The sequence below is a fragment of the Trifolium pratense genome, linkage group LG7, assembly GCF_020283565.1.
Source record: "Trifolium pratense cultivar HEN17-A07 linkage group LG7, ARS_RC_1.1, whole genome shotgun sequence".
NCBI lineage: Eukaryota > Viridiplantae > Streptophyta > Magnoliopsida > Fabales > Fabaceae > Trifolium > Trifolium pratense.
Window position 1 is genome coordinate 18,190,960 of NC_060065.1, and position 16,665 is coordinate 18,207,624.

The 16,665-nt window shown below is 31.7% G+C and overlaps 2 protein-coding genes across 2 annotated transcripts; one reads left to right on the forward strand and one right to left on the reverse strand.

Annotated features, from left to right (window-relative positions):
• Positions 1 to 59: 59 nt before the first annotated feature.
• On the reverse strand, positions 60 to 395 carry LOC123895989. Its single transcript, XM_045946448.1, has one exon. It carries the CDS (start codon positions 393 to 395, stop codon positions 60 to 62), a length of 336 nt encoding a protein of 111 aa, XP_045802404.1.
• A 1,344-nt stretch (positions 396 to 1,739) lies between these two features.
• On the forward strand, positions 1,740 to 5,970 carry LOC123894593 (NADH dehydrogenase [ubiquinone] 1 alpha subcomplex subunit 6). Its single transcript, XM_045944624.1, has 2 exons — positions 1,740 to 2,070; positions 5,545 to 5,970. The coding sequence occupies exons 1-2, from the start codon at positions 1,858 to 1,860 to the stop codon at positions 5,731 to 5,733; spliced, it is 402 nt and encodes a 133-aa protein (XP_045800580.1). The 5' UTR covers positions 1,740 to 1,857; the 3' UTR covers positions 5,734 to 5,970.
• The last annotated feature ends 10,695 nt before the right edge of the window (positions 5,971 to 16,665 follow it).

Here is a 16,665-nt window from a genome sequence, read left to right on the forward strand (position 1 = left end):
AAATGAAACTTCATTTTTTTTTGGTACATTGGCTAAAAAGAAAAAAGACAAAAAGAAAACTAAGCTCTAGGGTGGAGTACCCTTAAAGCATCAGACAGAAGAATGCTCTTTAAAGCTTCAGGAGGGGACTCCCAAATTTTTATCTTGATATCATTCGCCGAACCCAACTTAGCAAGCCAATCAGCACTGAAGTTTCCTTCCCTGAGAGAATGAGATAAAGTAATGTCCCAATTCAACTTCAACATATCCTGGATGTTAGTAATAACAACAGCGTAGCAATGATAGATGCTATGTCCCTTCAAAATAAGATCCAAGACTGTTTGGGAATCCGAATAACACAAGATGCTCGAAAAACCCAAGTTTCTCGCAATCTTCAAGCCATGGTAAATTGTCATAAGTTCCGCAAAAGTATTGTCTTTTAAGCCCAAGTAGCCACTGAAACCAATGATCCAGCTACCATCGCTTCTACGGATTAAACCTCCAAAATCGGTTCTGCCCGAGGTGCCCAAACAACTACCATCCACATTTAAAACATATCCCTCCTGTCGAGAAGGATGCCATGAAACTTCATTTGCCACTAAAGTTGCAGGAATGTTAACATTGGGTTTTTTATTAACGAAGATTTGTGTTTGTCATCTTTATTGTATTTGTTTTTATTTAATTTTTTTTTTATATTTTCACCATCAATATGGACTTGTCTAGGTAGCTTTGAAATTTGAATAAAAAATTGACACCCATTGGTCCAATGTATCAAATTTGAGACACATCATAAAAAACAAATAGAAAGAAAATGTTAGGGATGTCTTTGACTAACGGATGTTCGAATAAGAGAATTTTAAATATTTTTTTGTTGATTCGAAAACTATTATGACGGTGAGTGACACTTTCATGAACTAAAATAGTCGGTTGCTCTAATGTTAATCTTAATCGTTCAACCTCAAAATTAAAAAAGATATGTTCTTGATTCCTTTCAAGAATCTTAAAAAGCTAAGAACATATTCCGTCCGGTCATAAATATAGGAGAAAATCTACTCTTTAGATACATTGAGAATCTAATGTATCTAGTCTATAATATGAATCAAATACATTAGGTTTTCAATGAATCTAAGAAGTAAATTTTCTCTTATAAGAGGGTCAAAACAAATGTAACATCATGAAAACAAAATCAGTTGGATATCCATACTTAAGAATGGACTCAACCAGCAGATATGATAGTTTGAAACTAAATTAACATTTGTCGTTTTCAACCACCAATAAGAGAAAAGTTTGACCCTGTCCAACATTTGATATAAGGAGTTTGCAGAGTTTTGGAACAATCTATGGTTTCTTTTATTCCACACACCCAAACACAAACAAGCCAAATTAGTTGTATGAAGGACCGCCGTGCCCGAAGACCACCTGTCGAATAAGTGAACTAACAAAACAATCGGATATATTTTGCGAGTCCACTAATGAGAAGTCAATCCAAACTGAACTAGCGATCAAAGAAAACCAAAAATACTGCAAGAGAGAAAAAATATATTGGTTAGATGCCTCCACATCCAACTAAAATATCCTAAAAAATTTATAAATATACATACATAAACTATTTTACGTTGGTTAAAATATAAGTTAATCTAAATGAGTGATAATTCAATTAAGCTCACGAGTACCAATTAAAATTACACCTAGGGGTGTCCACGTAACGACAAGATGAAACACACATTAAAAACGACGCCGTATGGCTCGTGCTCTTCACAGTTACACGCTCTATCTAGTTCTCTCATTTCTACCTTGAACAACACAATACAAATCCCACTCGCAAACAGAACAAAGAATCATAATAAAAAACACCGAGTTGAGTGAGTTGAATCGGAAATGGCGCAAGCGATTCGAAACGCGAAAGTGCCACCGAACTCAGTGAATCTGGAAGAAGCGCGTCAACGAGTCTTCGAATTCTTCAGAATCGCTTGTAGATCGTTACCTACCGTCATGGAAGTTTACAATCTATACGACGTTGCTACCATTTCTCAGCTTCGTTCCACCATCGCCTCTGAGATCCGTAGAAACGACCACATCACCAATCCCAAGGTTCATTCTTCTTCATTCGCAATATCATATCCCAAATTGCATTTTCGATTTTTTATTTCATGCGGTAATCTTTAGTGTGATTCAGAATATGGATATAGGAATGCTTATGTTTTGATTTGATTTCAATTGAATTCACTGAAACCCTAGGAAATATGACTTTATTGGCTTATGGAGCTTTCTTTTACATTTCACTCGCGTGCAAACGAGCATCGTGTTTGTGTGTTCTCTTTTCTATTGCGCTTAATTGTGATTGATTAGTTATATTTGGGCATAGTTAAAATTAAATTGGTAATCAACAATGAATTGCTCATAGTAAAGGACTTAATCCCTTAAGGAGGTGGTCAGGATTTAATCCCTGAATGTTGCATATGGAAATAATTGGTTGAGAAGGGAGAACCCCGGCAGAGATTAGTCACAGCTAAACGGTGGTGGAAAGTTGGAAATTTCGTACCCCTATAACATGTTCAAAAAAAAAAAAAAAGTAAACTGGTAAAATTATTTGTAGTAAAGGACAAGTTTGTAAGAGAAAAAGGCTACTTCAAAATTTGACATTCCCTTTATATATAGGTATAGGTGAAAATTGTTTGTATATAGATTATTGGGAATTAGGCTTGAAATTCAACTTGTTGATTGTGGTGCTAAAGAAGTTGGATATCTCTTTGATACTTTTGAATTGGATATGGAAGTTGGAAACCAACTTGCTTTGTTAAAATTTTTTTAAAAAAAAGGGATTTTAAAAGATTTTGGTTTGTTGAGTTTGTAGAATGGATATTCTGGTTAGGTTTTAGTTGGTTATTGTTGGAGTACCATGAAATGTACTGTGCTGATTGAGAATTCTGGTGTTGGTTATTTAGTGTGTTTGGATGAGTGTTTGTCAAACGTGATTTCAAATAAACTTGATTTTGCTAAATTCATGAATGAAATTCATGTTTGTATGTGTGGATGCTTTTACTTTAAAACCAAATTTGATGCAAAACTTGGTGCAACTTTTTTAACGTAATGCAAAATCTACTTTTTATAGCTTCTTGTCAGATAGAGATTTGGAGGCAAGATCAACTATGATACAAAATAACCGAACATATTAGTAATAGTTGCAAAAAATCACTAATATTTGCAAAAATGTCCCATTATTTTCACATCATTTACTATTTTCACATATTTATAGAAAAAAAATGAAAATGTTATTAAATTATGTTCACTAAACCCACTTGGGTTGGTCCGGTGGTATTGGCTTGGGGTGGGAATAGGCTAGGCCGAGCTAGGCTTTGCCAAGCCTGAGCCTGGCCTGTCAAAAATTTGAAGGCCTGAGCCTGGCTTGTGGCCTATCATAGGCTTATCTTTTAGGCCTGGTCCTGGCCTTTTGAAAGCCTAATGTGGCCTGTTAGCCTGTTTAAAAGCCTATTTCACATGAACATATTTATATAAATAATAATAGTAGTAAAAATATTATTCATATTAACTTAAATAGGTTGGCCTAATAGGCTAAAAGACTTTTTTAATGGCCTGCAGCCTGGCCTATTTAACTAAATAGGCTTATAAAAAAGCCTTGGCCTGCTCTATTTAAAGAAATAGGCTGACCTGGCCTGAGCCTATGTAGGCTAGGCCTTAAGGCCCGGTAGGCCGGCCTGACCTATTCCCACCTCTACTTGGGACCTGGGAGTGTGCTCCTCCTTAAGGTCTCAGGTTCGAGTGCCAATTTGGGTGGGCTAATTTAGCTTCTTAAAAAAAAAAAAAATTACGTTCACTAATTCCTATGAAATTCCTTAAAAGCAGGGAAATAAAATGAAACCAACGTGACGTGTTTATAATTATTGTTGAAAACATGTTCTTTATTTCCGGTTAAGTAGGCCCTAAGCTTATCAAAATTTGCTTTCTAGTAATTTGACTATTTTATTTTCTCTATTCCAATTCATAGTTTGGTATGTTAGATTTCTCATTTTTTTGGAGAATTTACTGGCATAATTTTCAATGGGATAAAAGTTACATATCATATGGTATGATAGGGTCTGCAACATTTCAATGTGATGTCTTATTATCAAATTGTGGAGATAATGGTTTTAAATTTAGTCATGTTATGATGAGAAGATATGGAAAAGATAATCTGTTTTGCTAATCTGTATTTTGAACAAGGGTCCAACTTTTCTGGGTTGGGCCAAATTTCGGGCATTCCTAATTGCCATTTGGCAACCTGTGAATTAGTTGTTTCAACTTTCAACCATGTTAGGTGTTTGCAAAACCCTTGTCATTGTGCATCTCTGGATGTTTTCGAGTAATTATCAATAATTTTTTTGTTCTTTCATGCTATGCTTGCTTTGCTTGTACCATTTGAAGTTATTGTATTTTTGCAAGTCACTATTTCTTTTCTAATTTTTGTACTTACTGTACAGTGATCTCTTAGGCAAGGTGATTAAAACCGAAGTGGAAATTTAACCGGTGTAGGCCCTGGTTTAAAGGTCTGGCTGTGGTTGGATTTGGTTGGACCGGGTAGCATTGAATCAACATAAATTTTTAAAAAAATACAAAAAAGATATTGTTGGATTGTCCAGCTTTTTTGAGAATCCTAGTGCATGGGATTGATTTCATTGGAGGTTGTTTTCCACTATTTTTGTTGTTGCTTCAAGCGAACCACTTACACATTTACTTGGCTGGCTAGAACCTTTTTTCATTAGATTTAGCCATTTAGGTTTAATTTACTAAGTCCCATGCCCAACATACATAACCTTAAATCCCTATCACCTCTTTTGATTCTCATCTTCACAAACATGAATCAGCCGCCCTATCTCTGTTCTCAATTTTTTTTTCATTTCGTCTTCTTTCTCCCAGCATGCATTTTGCGTCTCCTGATTTGTCTCCTGTATTTTCTCTCTTTATCCATGCTTCCCTTTATTTTTATTTTTTCGTTTATTGCATTCCTGTTCTTGTTTCCTTTTCTGTTGATGCACTAAATCATTTTTAATGTTTCCCAGTTACAGAAACTCTGAACCGTGGCAAACAGGTCAACTGCCGGTTTGAGCGGTTTTTGGCTGGTTCAGTGGTTTTCTGGCCGTTTTTTATTCAGAGCAGTTATTAGGCTTCATTGGACCAGTGCTGGGTCCGGTTCCCAGTTGAACTGGACAGTCTGATTTTAATTACCTTGATCCTAGGGCATGTTTGATGAATTTTCCGATTCCTCCTTTGTTCCTTAAAGACATGATTGCTTGCATTTCTGAATGTTGAATTTCTGCTTATATGTGTTTGCCTGTTCGGCTCATTTCCTCTTCCTTTCCATGCAAAAGAATCTATACTTCTACTTGCACATATAGCATTTATTCAAATATAGATCTGTGTTTCATGGATTTGATGCATCGACTCTAGTAATTAATTCAACATTTCAAAACTGATGTATCAAAATGATTTTATTCATTAAAGAGGCAGAGAGAGAATTTCGGCCACGAAAGTTTTCATCACTGTCACTAATATCTTTTGGACGTTCAGGTCATCGATATGCTGCTTTTCAAGGGGTTGGAAGAGCTGAAGAATGTTGTGAACCACTCAAAGCAGAGGCACCATATCGTCGGTCAGTACGTAATCGGTCGTCGTGGACTTGAGCAACGGGAATTGGCTTCAAAAGAGCAGGGCATCTCTAATTTTCTGAAGGATTTCTACAACAGCAATTACGCTTGAAGTGTGATCATGGGTTGTGTTTTCTGTTTCCTCAAATAAAGAATTTTCTTAAATGTTATGTATGTCAATACAGGATGAAGTTAATACTGTTAATTTCAGATGAAACTGTTACTTTCATTATTCCTGGCTTAATTTGAGAAAGTGGTTTTCTGCTTATTCTTGTGGACATGTGTGCATACTGCTGAAAAAAAAAACTGCGCATTTTGAATAAAGGCATAATATTAAGTCTTTTCGATATGCAGGTACTTAGTTGTTTATTGTATTATAATAAAGAAAAAAGAGATTGGTACTTTGATACTTTTGAGAAAATACAAACTGATTATTATCTTAACAAATTTTATGATTATATTAAAAATAAAAGAATTAATGTTTATTTCTTCACTTGGTTTGAAGAATATTGTATAGAACAAAAAATAATTAATCCTTTCGTACAAACAAATTATTTAAATGTTACAACAAAAACTGCTAAAAAATGGACAACATTAACCAATAAAACTGTTGAATCTGTTCATCCTCCATTAGAAGCTATTAAAATAGAAAGTCATAATGTATCCTTAGAAGCTTATCCTTTTAAATCACCAGATAATGCGGATATAGGAAAAGTTCAGTCTCAGCTGAATTATTCAAATACCATACTAAGCACCATAGCAGATCAATTAGATAGAGTAGAGACTCACATGTCTCATACTCCCCTTACAAATAATAAAATAGAATCTTACAAGGATTTTCCTTTAGATCCGAAAAGACCTATATATAAATTGATTAATGTTCCTGAAAAAGATTTAAGCGAAGTTAAATTAGGGCCTAGCAAAGATGAATTAGTAGACAATCTTATGAAAAAATTATCTGATTTATCTATTAATGGAAAAGCAAAAGCCCAAGTTAATATATTAGAAAAAAGTGAAGATAACTCTGAGATAAATAGAATTAGAAAACACATGGGTTATCAAGGAAGAACTAGAAACTATTATCCTAGACCTAGTTTTCCAGATCTTCAATTTGAAGAAGCTAGAGACATGGTGGCCAGCTCTTACAGTGGCAATTCAATTATAGAATGGAATATAGATGGACATAGTGAACAGAATATATTAAATACCATTCAAGAAATGACCATGGCAGCTACAGCTTTTAAATCAATAGGAGAAAATTCAGATAAAAAAGCTGCTATATTAATAATTACTGGTTTTACTGGACAATTAAAAGGATGGTGGGATAATATAATTAGTCCTGAAGAAAAACTTGCTATCTTAGAAGCTAAAAAATTAGATCCATCAACCGGCATCATAGGAGATGAAGATGCTGTTAATACTTTATTATATACCATTACCAAACACTTTGTAGGAGATCCATCTCAAATACAGGATAGAGCTGCAGATCAATTAACAAACCTTTATTGTCCTACAATGAGTGATTATCGTTGGTATAGAGATATGTTTTTATCAAAATTATGTAATAGACCTGATGGTGGCGCTGATTATTGGAAAGAACGATTTATAGCAGGGTTACCTAGGTTATTAGCAGAAAAGGTTAGAATGGCTATTAAAGCTAAGAGTAATGGAGTAATTCCTTACTCTATATTAACTTTTGGGCAAATATCTAGTCAGATTATAGAAACCGGAATAGGAATTTGTACAGATTTTAAAATACAAAATAAAATTAAATCTGAGGTAACTCAAAGTAAAAGGGAATTAGGTTCCTTCTGTGAACAATTTGGAATAGAACCTATTAGAGCCCCTAGTAAAAAGGTTAAGAAAAATTATACTAAAAACTCTAGTAATTATAAGCCTTATAAAAAACGAAAGAATCAATACAAGAAAAATAAAGAACCCTCTGAAGACAAATCTTATAAAAAATCTAAAGGAAAGAAGAAAACATTTAAAAATGATAAATCTGATATTAAATGCTTTAAGTGTGGACGTTTTGGTCATTATGCGAAAACTTGCCGTGTTAAGCAAAAAATTAACGAAATTCATAAGTTAGACATTAGTGATCAGTTAAAAGAAAATTTAATTAACGTATTAAAAAATATTATGTTAAATGATACTTCATCTATTAGTTCTGAAGAATCTTCTTATGAAGAAGATGATCTTAATCAAATATTAACTAGTTCCGAATCAGAAATTAGTTCTGAAGAAGACAGTTGTCTAGGAGCTGAATTATGTACTTGCGATAAATGTATCAAAGGTATAAATGTGATTACTAGTGATCAGGCTACTACCTTAATAAGTATATTAAAAGATATGCCTGAATCTTCGCAAAAGGAAGAATTCATGTTACAAATTAAAAACATAATAGAACGTGAAGAAAAGAACAAAAATACAGTCCAAAAAATAGAATTTAAAGAAATCATGAATAGATTTAAACCTAGTATTACTCCTCCTATAACTATTAAAGATTTACAAAATGAAATTTCAATTATGAAACAAGAAATAGATTTATTAAAAGTAAAAGATCTAGAGTTAGAAGTTAAATATTTAGAATTAAAAGGAAAGCAAATTATAAATAATGAAGTTGGAACTTCAAATATTAGGCAAGAAAAAGATGATCCCCCCTATATTGCCACTCTAAATAGAATGATTACCCATAAATGGCTTTGTCCAATTACTTTACTTGTTAAAGATCAACGATTTGATCTGGTTGCATTAATAGATTCTGGTGCAGATATGAACTGTATCCAAGAAGGATTAATACCTACAAAATTTTATGAAAAAACTTTACAAGGATTAAGTGGTGCAGGAGGTCATAAATTACAAGTTCAGTATAAATTAACAGATGCTAAGATCTGTAAAGATCATGTTTGTTATAAAACTCATTTTTTATTAGTAAAAAATATACATCAACATATTATCTTAGGTACCCCTTTTCTTTCATTATTATATCCTTTTACAGTCTCTCATGAGGCTATCACTTCAAATGCCCTGGGAAGGGAAGTTATATTCAGATTTTTCGATACACCTAGAAAGGTAATGGAGAATATATAAATGGAGCATATCTGAACTCATATAAAATGGACACGCTAACTATACTATTAATAGTTCTTAATTAGAGTGAAATTTACAAGATACTTCCGTTTACATTTAAAGGTATATGTTCCGTATATACCAAAATAGTTTTATATCGTTTGGTAATCGAGGTTAAGGTTAATTTATATACAACATTCACACATTTCAAACCATCGAGACGTTTTTTTTACAAAGGACAAAACCGTAGGTTAATCCCAAAGCGGACAATCTCTCGGAGATGTCGACTTAAGGTGGAATCGGAACAGTATAGTATTTTAATGTATTTATATTTATTTCTCTAACTTTTTATTTTCTAAAGTTTGTAGATAATTCGAATAGGACAGAGAGCATAGTATAAATATGAATCATACAAAACAAAGCTGCCTACGATGTGTGCTCTTAAAGTCTTTAACTCCTAACCCACTTTCCTTTTCAATTCTTGTTGTCTTTCTCATTGTCCTCATTCACGCCATTCATGTGGACTATGGACACCGCACCTTTCAAAACAATCATTTTCTCTCTACTTCACTCATTTTTTATGTATCTCTAAAATATCCTTCAATTTCATTTTCATCCATTTAATTTTTTATTTATTTTTAAACAAATATCTACTAGTGATTCGTCTCCAATATATAGAGATATCTAATATCTTCTCTGCTTTATGGTAGCTCCCAATGGCCAATTCCCATCTTACCTAATCAAGAACTACAAAATAAAAAATAATTTGTTCCATATATTGTCGTAAGCTTAAAAAGCACAATTTTAAATTGCAGCACACTATTTTAATTGCGGCAACAATCATAGTTACGTTTGTGCCTTACATGAGAGTGGGACTACATTTACATGTAAACGAAAATTGGCTGGCTCTGATACCATAATAATTGGCTGGATCATAAAAATATAATGTTTCTGTAAACGAAAACATAATCCATAAAATAATATGATCAAAAGTAGGTAAATTATCAAGAAATAAATCTAATTCAGTTGTTAAATAGAATATAATTTGGAAAGTTAATATAAGAAAGAAGAAATTATAACAAAACATTTTTATTCAAATAAGATGCTTACAAAGTATTGGATCTCTAGAATTCCTCAGATTGTTGTACTGTGAGAATTTTTCGATGATCCTTAACACAAACTACACTTCCTTTTATAGATGAGAAGGAAGCTCCTAGACTTTAATGCACTGACAGCTGTCAGTTGAAACTAAATAATTACATGACCATTATTTCTAAAACAAACAAAAAACTTTTACAAAATAGTCAAAAGTAAAGATAAAGATGTCTGCCACGAATCTAGCTTTCTGAAAAGCAAAGATTCCCAAATAATCTTGTCGGCCAAAAGACAATAATGATACTTGAACCAATAAATTTTTAATCCTGTAGATCTATAATTCCATAGCAATCGTCTCCATTATCCCTGGTGAGGCTTTGAGACGAATCTCCTGAGTCTTCATCGTTGTTGATGTCTGACTCCGATATTGCTACTTGTAATTTCTTTAAAAATTCTTTTTTGTTGGTTGAAGAAGATAAATCAGCCAAAAATTTTGATTTTTCGGCTAAGAATTCTTCTTCTTTTTCTGCGACCTCTTTGGGAACGAGGCACTTTGGATTTTTATTAAACCAATCTTGTAATACTTGTGCTTTAATTAAATCGGGATTAAACTTGTTCCACCATTTAATTCTTATGCTCCGAACGATCCAAAAGGTGTTGGAATTGGGAATTGATAATTCTTTTTTGAAAGTCCATGAAGTAATCCATGAAATTCCAAATGTAGCATGAAAAGCTAATACCTTTAAATGATCTGGTATATTAATTCTTGAGCTAAAAGATTCAAATGCTATAGCTGCAAAATCTGGATAAATATTGTCTTCTGGGCCCCATTCATGGAACCATTTAACAAACCATAATGGGAATTTAAGGGGGAAGTCTTTCCTAAACCAGATGAACCAAGAATGATCAAATGGCTGATAATATAACATATTGGACCAAGCGTCCATGTAATCATAATATGAGTAATTCTGGGGAGTAAAGCGCCTAGTGAAGCTTCTGGTATGAGAAGGATGAGCCTTCCAATCAGAAGGTGATAAAATTTTTAAAATTTTAAATTTTGAAAAAATAATTTTATTTTTATCATTCTTATCAAAAGTATGAGTTATATCAATGGACTCAGTATCCACTAAAATAAACTCATAAAATAATCTGGACTTTTCTGGGTGAGAGGGTAAGTAATGAAAACCTTGAGGGAAGAATTTGGAAGTAATTTGAAGTAATGATCCATTGGAATTAAATTCTGGCTCTAATAGAAAAAGAATCTTTTTGTAATCTTTTTCCATAAAAGGACAGGATAATGAATCTGGGGGAGTGTAGAAGGGTAATTTTTCTGGGTTTTTTGAAGGGGTATTTAATGAGGATGGAGTGTTTAAAGAAAAAGTTAATGGCGAAATTAATTTTGAATTTAATGATGGCCTAATACCTCTAGGTGATGAAGAGGGATAAAAGGCTGGTAAGGCCAAAGGGGTTAATGGGGTGAATTTATTTTGGGTTGTTAATGAAGTAGAAGCCGATGAACTCTGTAATGCTTGTTTTGCGGTAATAACTTTTTTGGACTCCTCAAGAGGAGGGCCATAACTGTCTTTTTTACTCATTTTCCCTGTAAAAATTCTCTAGTAAGATAATCTGGTAATGAATTCTTTTCTCCTTTAATATGTTCTATATCAAAATCAAAACAGGATAATAAAGCTTGCCATCTGGCAAAAATATGTTTGGAAACTAGATTTTTAACATCTTTTTGTAAAACTTCTTTTGCAGCCTTACAATCAGATCTTAATAAAAACTTCTTTGAAAATAAATCATCTTGAAATTTAGTAATACATAAAACAATTGCTAAAACTTCTTTTTTAATAGTACTGTAATTTAGTTGTGCCGGATTCCAGGTTCCAGAATAATACCTAACCACTTGTTCTAAGGATGACTCTGGTAATTTTTGTTTTAATATTCCTCCAAATCCTAAATCAGAGGAATCAGTTTCTACTATAAGAAAGGCTTGGGGATCTGGGATTCCTAAGCAGGGTAGTCTTTTGACTAGTTGCTTAATTTGTCTAATACTTTGACTCATGGTTTCATCCCATGGGGGAGGGTTCTTCTTAAGTCTTTTGAACAAAGGTAGACAAATGATTCTAATGTTGGGAATAAAGTCAGCCACATAATTTACGCATCCTAAAAACCTTTGTAATTGTGTTTTATCTTTTAATTCATCTGGGAATTTATCTCCAAATTCTATAGCTCTACTAATGGGAGTAATAGTTCCTTGATATATGTTAAAGCCTAAAAATCTCACATTAACTTGGAATAATTTCATTTTTCTAGCTGATAAAACTAATCCATTGTTTTTAATGATTTCAAAGAATTTTTCTAAGTGATCAAAATGTTCATTTAGAGATTTGGAAAAAACTAATATGTCATCTAAATAGACAATGGAAAATTCTTGATAATCATTTAATATATCATTCATAATATGTTGGAATTCACTAGGAGCATTTTTTAATCCTAGAGGCATTACATTCCATTCATAATGACCGAAGGGAACTACAAAAGCAGTTTTATACTTATCTTTTTCTTCTAATTGAATTTGATAATATCCTGACTTTAAATCAAATTTAGAAAATATAATTGAATTAGATAATCGTCCTATTAAATCTTTTTTATTAGGAATGGGATATCTAATCCATTGAAGCACTTTATTTAAGGGTTTATAATTAATAACTAACCTGGGAGCACCTCTCTCTAATTCTCCTGGATTATTAACATAAAATCCTGTACAACTCCATGGTGATTTACTTGGCCTAATTAATTTTTTATCTAAATAATCTTTAATTTCTTTTTTACAATATTCTAAATATTGTTGATTCATTTGAATTGGTCTTGCCTTTGTGGGTATAGACCTTTCATTAAAGTTAGGTTCATATGGTAATGATACAATATGCTTTTTTCTATCCCAAAAGGCATTGGGATGTTCAGAACATATTTCCTTTTCAAAGCGTTGTTGTAATAGAATAATTTTGTCTTTTATATTTTTTGATTCTAATTGGCTCTCTATCCTTTTATATTGAATTTCTTTATTTAGCATATTAATATGTTTTTTCTTTTGAGAAATTAAATTAATCGTAGATGTAGAAAGATTTTGAACAGTATTTAAATCTTTAATTCTAGGTGTATCGAAAAATCTGAATATAACTTCCCTTCCCAGGGCATTTGAAGTGATAGCCTCATGAGAGACTGTAAAAGGATATAATAATGAAAGAAAAGGGGTACCTAAGATAATATGTTGATGTATATTTTTTACTAATAAAAAATGAGTTTTATAACAAACATGATCTTTACAGATCTTAGCATCTGTTAATTTATACTGAACTTGTAATTTATGACCTCCTGCACCACTTAATCCTTGTAAAGTTTTTTCATAAAATTTTGTAGGTATTAATCCTTCTTGGATACAGTTCATATCTGCACCAGAATCTATTAATGCAACCAGATCAAATCGTTGATCTTTAACAAGTAAAGTAATTGGACAAAGCCATTTATGGGTAATCATTCTATTTAGAGTGGCAATATAGGGGGGATCATCTTTTTCTTGCCTAATATTTGAAGTTCCAACTTCATTATTTATAATTTGCTTTCCTTTTAATTCTAAATATTTAACTTCTAACTCTAGATCTTTTACTTTTAATAAATCTATTTCTTGTTTCATAATTGAAATTTCATTTTGTAAATCTTTAATAGTTATAGGAGGAGTAATACTAGGTTTAAATCTATTCATGATTTCTTTAAATTCTATTTTTTGGACTGTATTTTTGTTCTTTTCTTCACGTTCTATTATGTTTTTAATTTGTAACATGAATTCTTCCTTTTGCGAAGATTCAGGCATATCTTTTAATATACTTATTAAGGTAGTAGCCTGATCACTAGTAATCACATTTATACCTTTGATACATTTATCGCAAGTACATAATTCAGCTCCTAGACAACTGTCTTCTTCAGAACTAATTTCTGATTCGGAACTAGTTAATATTTGATTAAGATCATCTTCTTCATAAGAAGATTCTTCAGAACTAATAGATGAAGTATCATTTAACATAATATTTTTTAATACGTTAATTAAATTTTCTTTTAACTGATCACTAATGTCTAACTTATGAATTTCGTTAATTTTTTGCTTAACACGGCAAGTTTTCGCATAATGACCAAAACGTCCACACTTAAAGCATTTAATATCAGATTTATCATTTTTAAATGTTTTCTTCTTTCCTTTAGATTTTTTATAAGATTTGTCTTCAGAGGGTTCTTTATTTTTCTTGTATTGATTCTTTCGTTTTTTATAAGGCTTATAATTACTAGAGTTTTTAGTATAATTTTTCTTAACCTTTTTACTAGGGGCTCTAATAGGTTCTATTCCAAATTGTTCACAGAAGGAACCTAATTCCCTTTTACTTTGAGTTACCTCAGATTTAATTTTATTTTGTATTTTAAAATCTGTACAAATTCCTATTCCGGTTTCTATAATCTGACTAGATATTTGCCCAAAAGTTAATATAGAGTAAGGAATTACTCCATTACTCTTAGCTTTAATAGCCATTCTAACCTTTTCTGCTAATAACCTAGGTAACCCTGCTATAAATCGTTCTTTCCAATAATCAGCGCCACCATCAGGTCTATTACATAATTTTGATAAAAACATATCTCTATACCAACGATAATCACTCATTGTAGGACAATAAAGGTTTGCTAATTGATCTGCAGCTCTATCCTGTATTTGAGATGGATCTCCTACAAAGTGTTTGGTAATGGTATATAATAAAGTATTAACAGCATCTTCATCTCCTATGATGCCGGTTGATGGATCTAATTTTTTAGCTTCTAAGATAGCAAGTTTTTCTTCAGGACTAATTATATTATCCCACCATCCTTTTAATTGTCCAGTAAAACCAGTAATTATTAATATAGCAGCTTTTTTATCTGAATTTTCTCCTATTGATTTAAAAGCTGTAGCTGCCATGGTCATTTCTTGAATGGTATTTAATATATTCTGTTCACTATGTCCATCTATATTCCATTCTATAATTGAATTGCCACTGTAAGAGCTGGCCACCATGTCTCTAGCTTCTTCAAATTGAAGATCTGGAAAACTAGGTCTAGGATAATAGTTTCTAGTTCTTCCTTGATAACCCATGTGTTTTCTAATTCTATTTATCTCAGAGTTATCTTCACTTTTTTCTAATATATTAACTTGGGCTTTTGCTTTTCCATTAATAGATAAATCAGATAATTTTTTCATAAGATTGTCTACTAATTCATCTTTGCTAGGCCCTAATTTAACTTCGCTTAAATCTTTTTCAGGAACATTAATCAATTTATATATAGGTCTTTTCGGATCTAAAGGAAAATCCTTGTAAGATTCTATTTTATTATTTGTAAGGGGAGTATGAGACATGTGAGTCTCTACTCTATCTAATTGATCTGCTATGGTGCTTAGTATGGTATTTGAATAATTCAGCTGAGACTGAACTTTTCCTATATCCGCATTATCTGGTGATTTAAAAGGATAAGCTTCTAAGGATACATTATGACTTTCTATTTTAATAGCTTCTAATGGAGGATGAACAGATTCAACAGTTTTATTGGTTAATGTTGTCCATTTTTTAGCAGTTTTTGTTGTAACATTTAAATAATTTGTTTGTACGAAAGGATTAATTATTTTTTGTTCTATACAATATTCTTCAAACCAAGTGAAGAAATAAACATTAATTCTTTTATTTTTAATATAATCATATTATTTTATGGATTATGTTTTCGTTTACAGAAACATTATATTTTTATGATCCAGCCAATTATTATGGTATCAGAGCCTCGAAAGAGGTCTCTTAGAGATTAAAGTTTACATAAGGTTTTTTAGTAAACTAAGATTTACTTCTTATTTTCTTATTTGTTTTTTCTATTTCTTAGCGTTGGTAAGCCCGGATAGTTGTGTTGGTAAGCCCGTTAAAATCCCAGGAGAGGAGTCGAGTGGTGTTCCTGCAACCTTTTGAGTCCGTTGGTGTTCCCGTTAAGAAGAGAAACTAAAAATTTAGAAAACAAGTAGTATGTCTAGAATACTTAGAACTTTAAGTGAACTAGGATCTTCTAGGAGAGATCGTGCCATAGTTACTTCTGGATTATCACCCCAAGAATTAGAAGTTAGAAGTGACCAAGATAGATATCAAAACCATGAATTAGAAATAGCTGAAATTGAAAACAAATTACAGAATTGGAAATTACCCGAAATCAGTTATAAAGAGATTTATAAATCAAGTATGTTTGATAACTTTAGAGCACATAGTATTACTCAAACAATAGAATCCTCAAAATCTATAACTCATCAAAGAGAAACTATTAATTTATTAAATGAAAAATTAATAGAAGGACATGTAAAACAAGGCTTTCGTTATATTCATTTAGGATTAATTCAAGTAGCGGTAAAACCTCTACATAAATTAGGATTAAATACTCCGATATTACTGGTATTAAGAGATAGCAGAATTAAAACATTTCCTGAATCTGTAATAGCTATTCTTGAATCAAATTTAAATGATGGACCAGTTTATTTTAACTGTTATCCTAATTATTCTATGAATTTAACAGATAGTTTCACACCTACATCATTAGTAATTAATATTCAATGTATAGATGACTTATTTAATGAAGGAGTTGCCAATATAGATGTATGTCATAGAATTAAATATAAAGTTTCAAATATTAATTATAATTTTAAAGCAATTAGAAGTTCGCCGAAGAATGAAACCATTATTGTAGAAGCTAATTTAAGAAGATCAAATATTACTACACCTAAAAGATTAAAAGCTTCTGACTTAAGACAGAAATTACCAGAAGAATG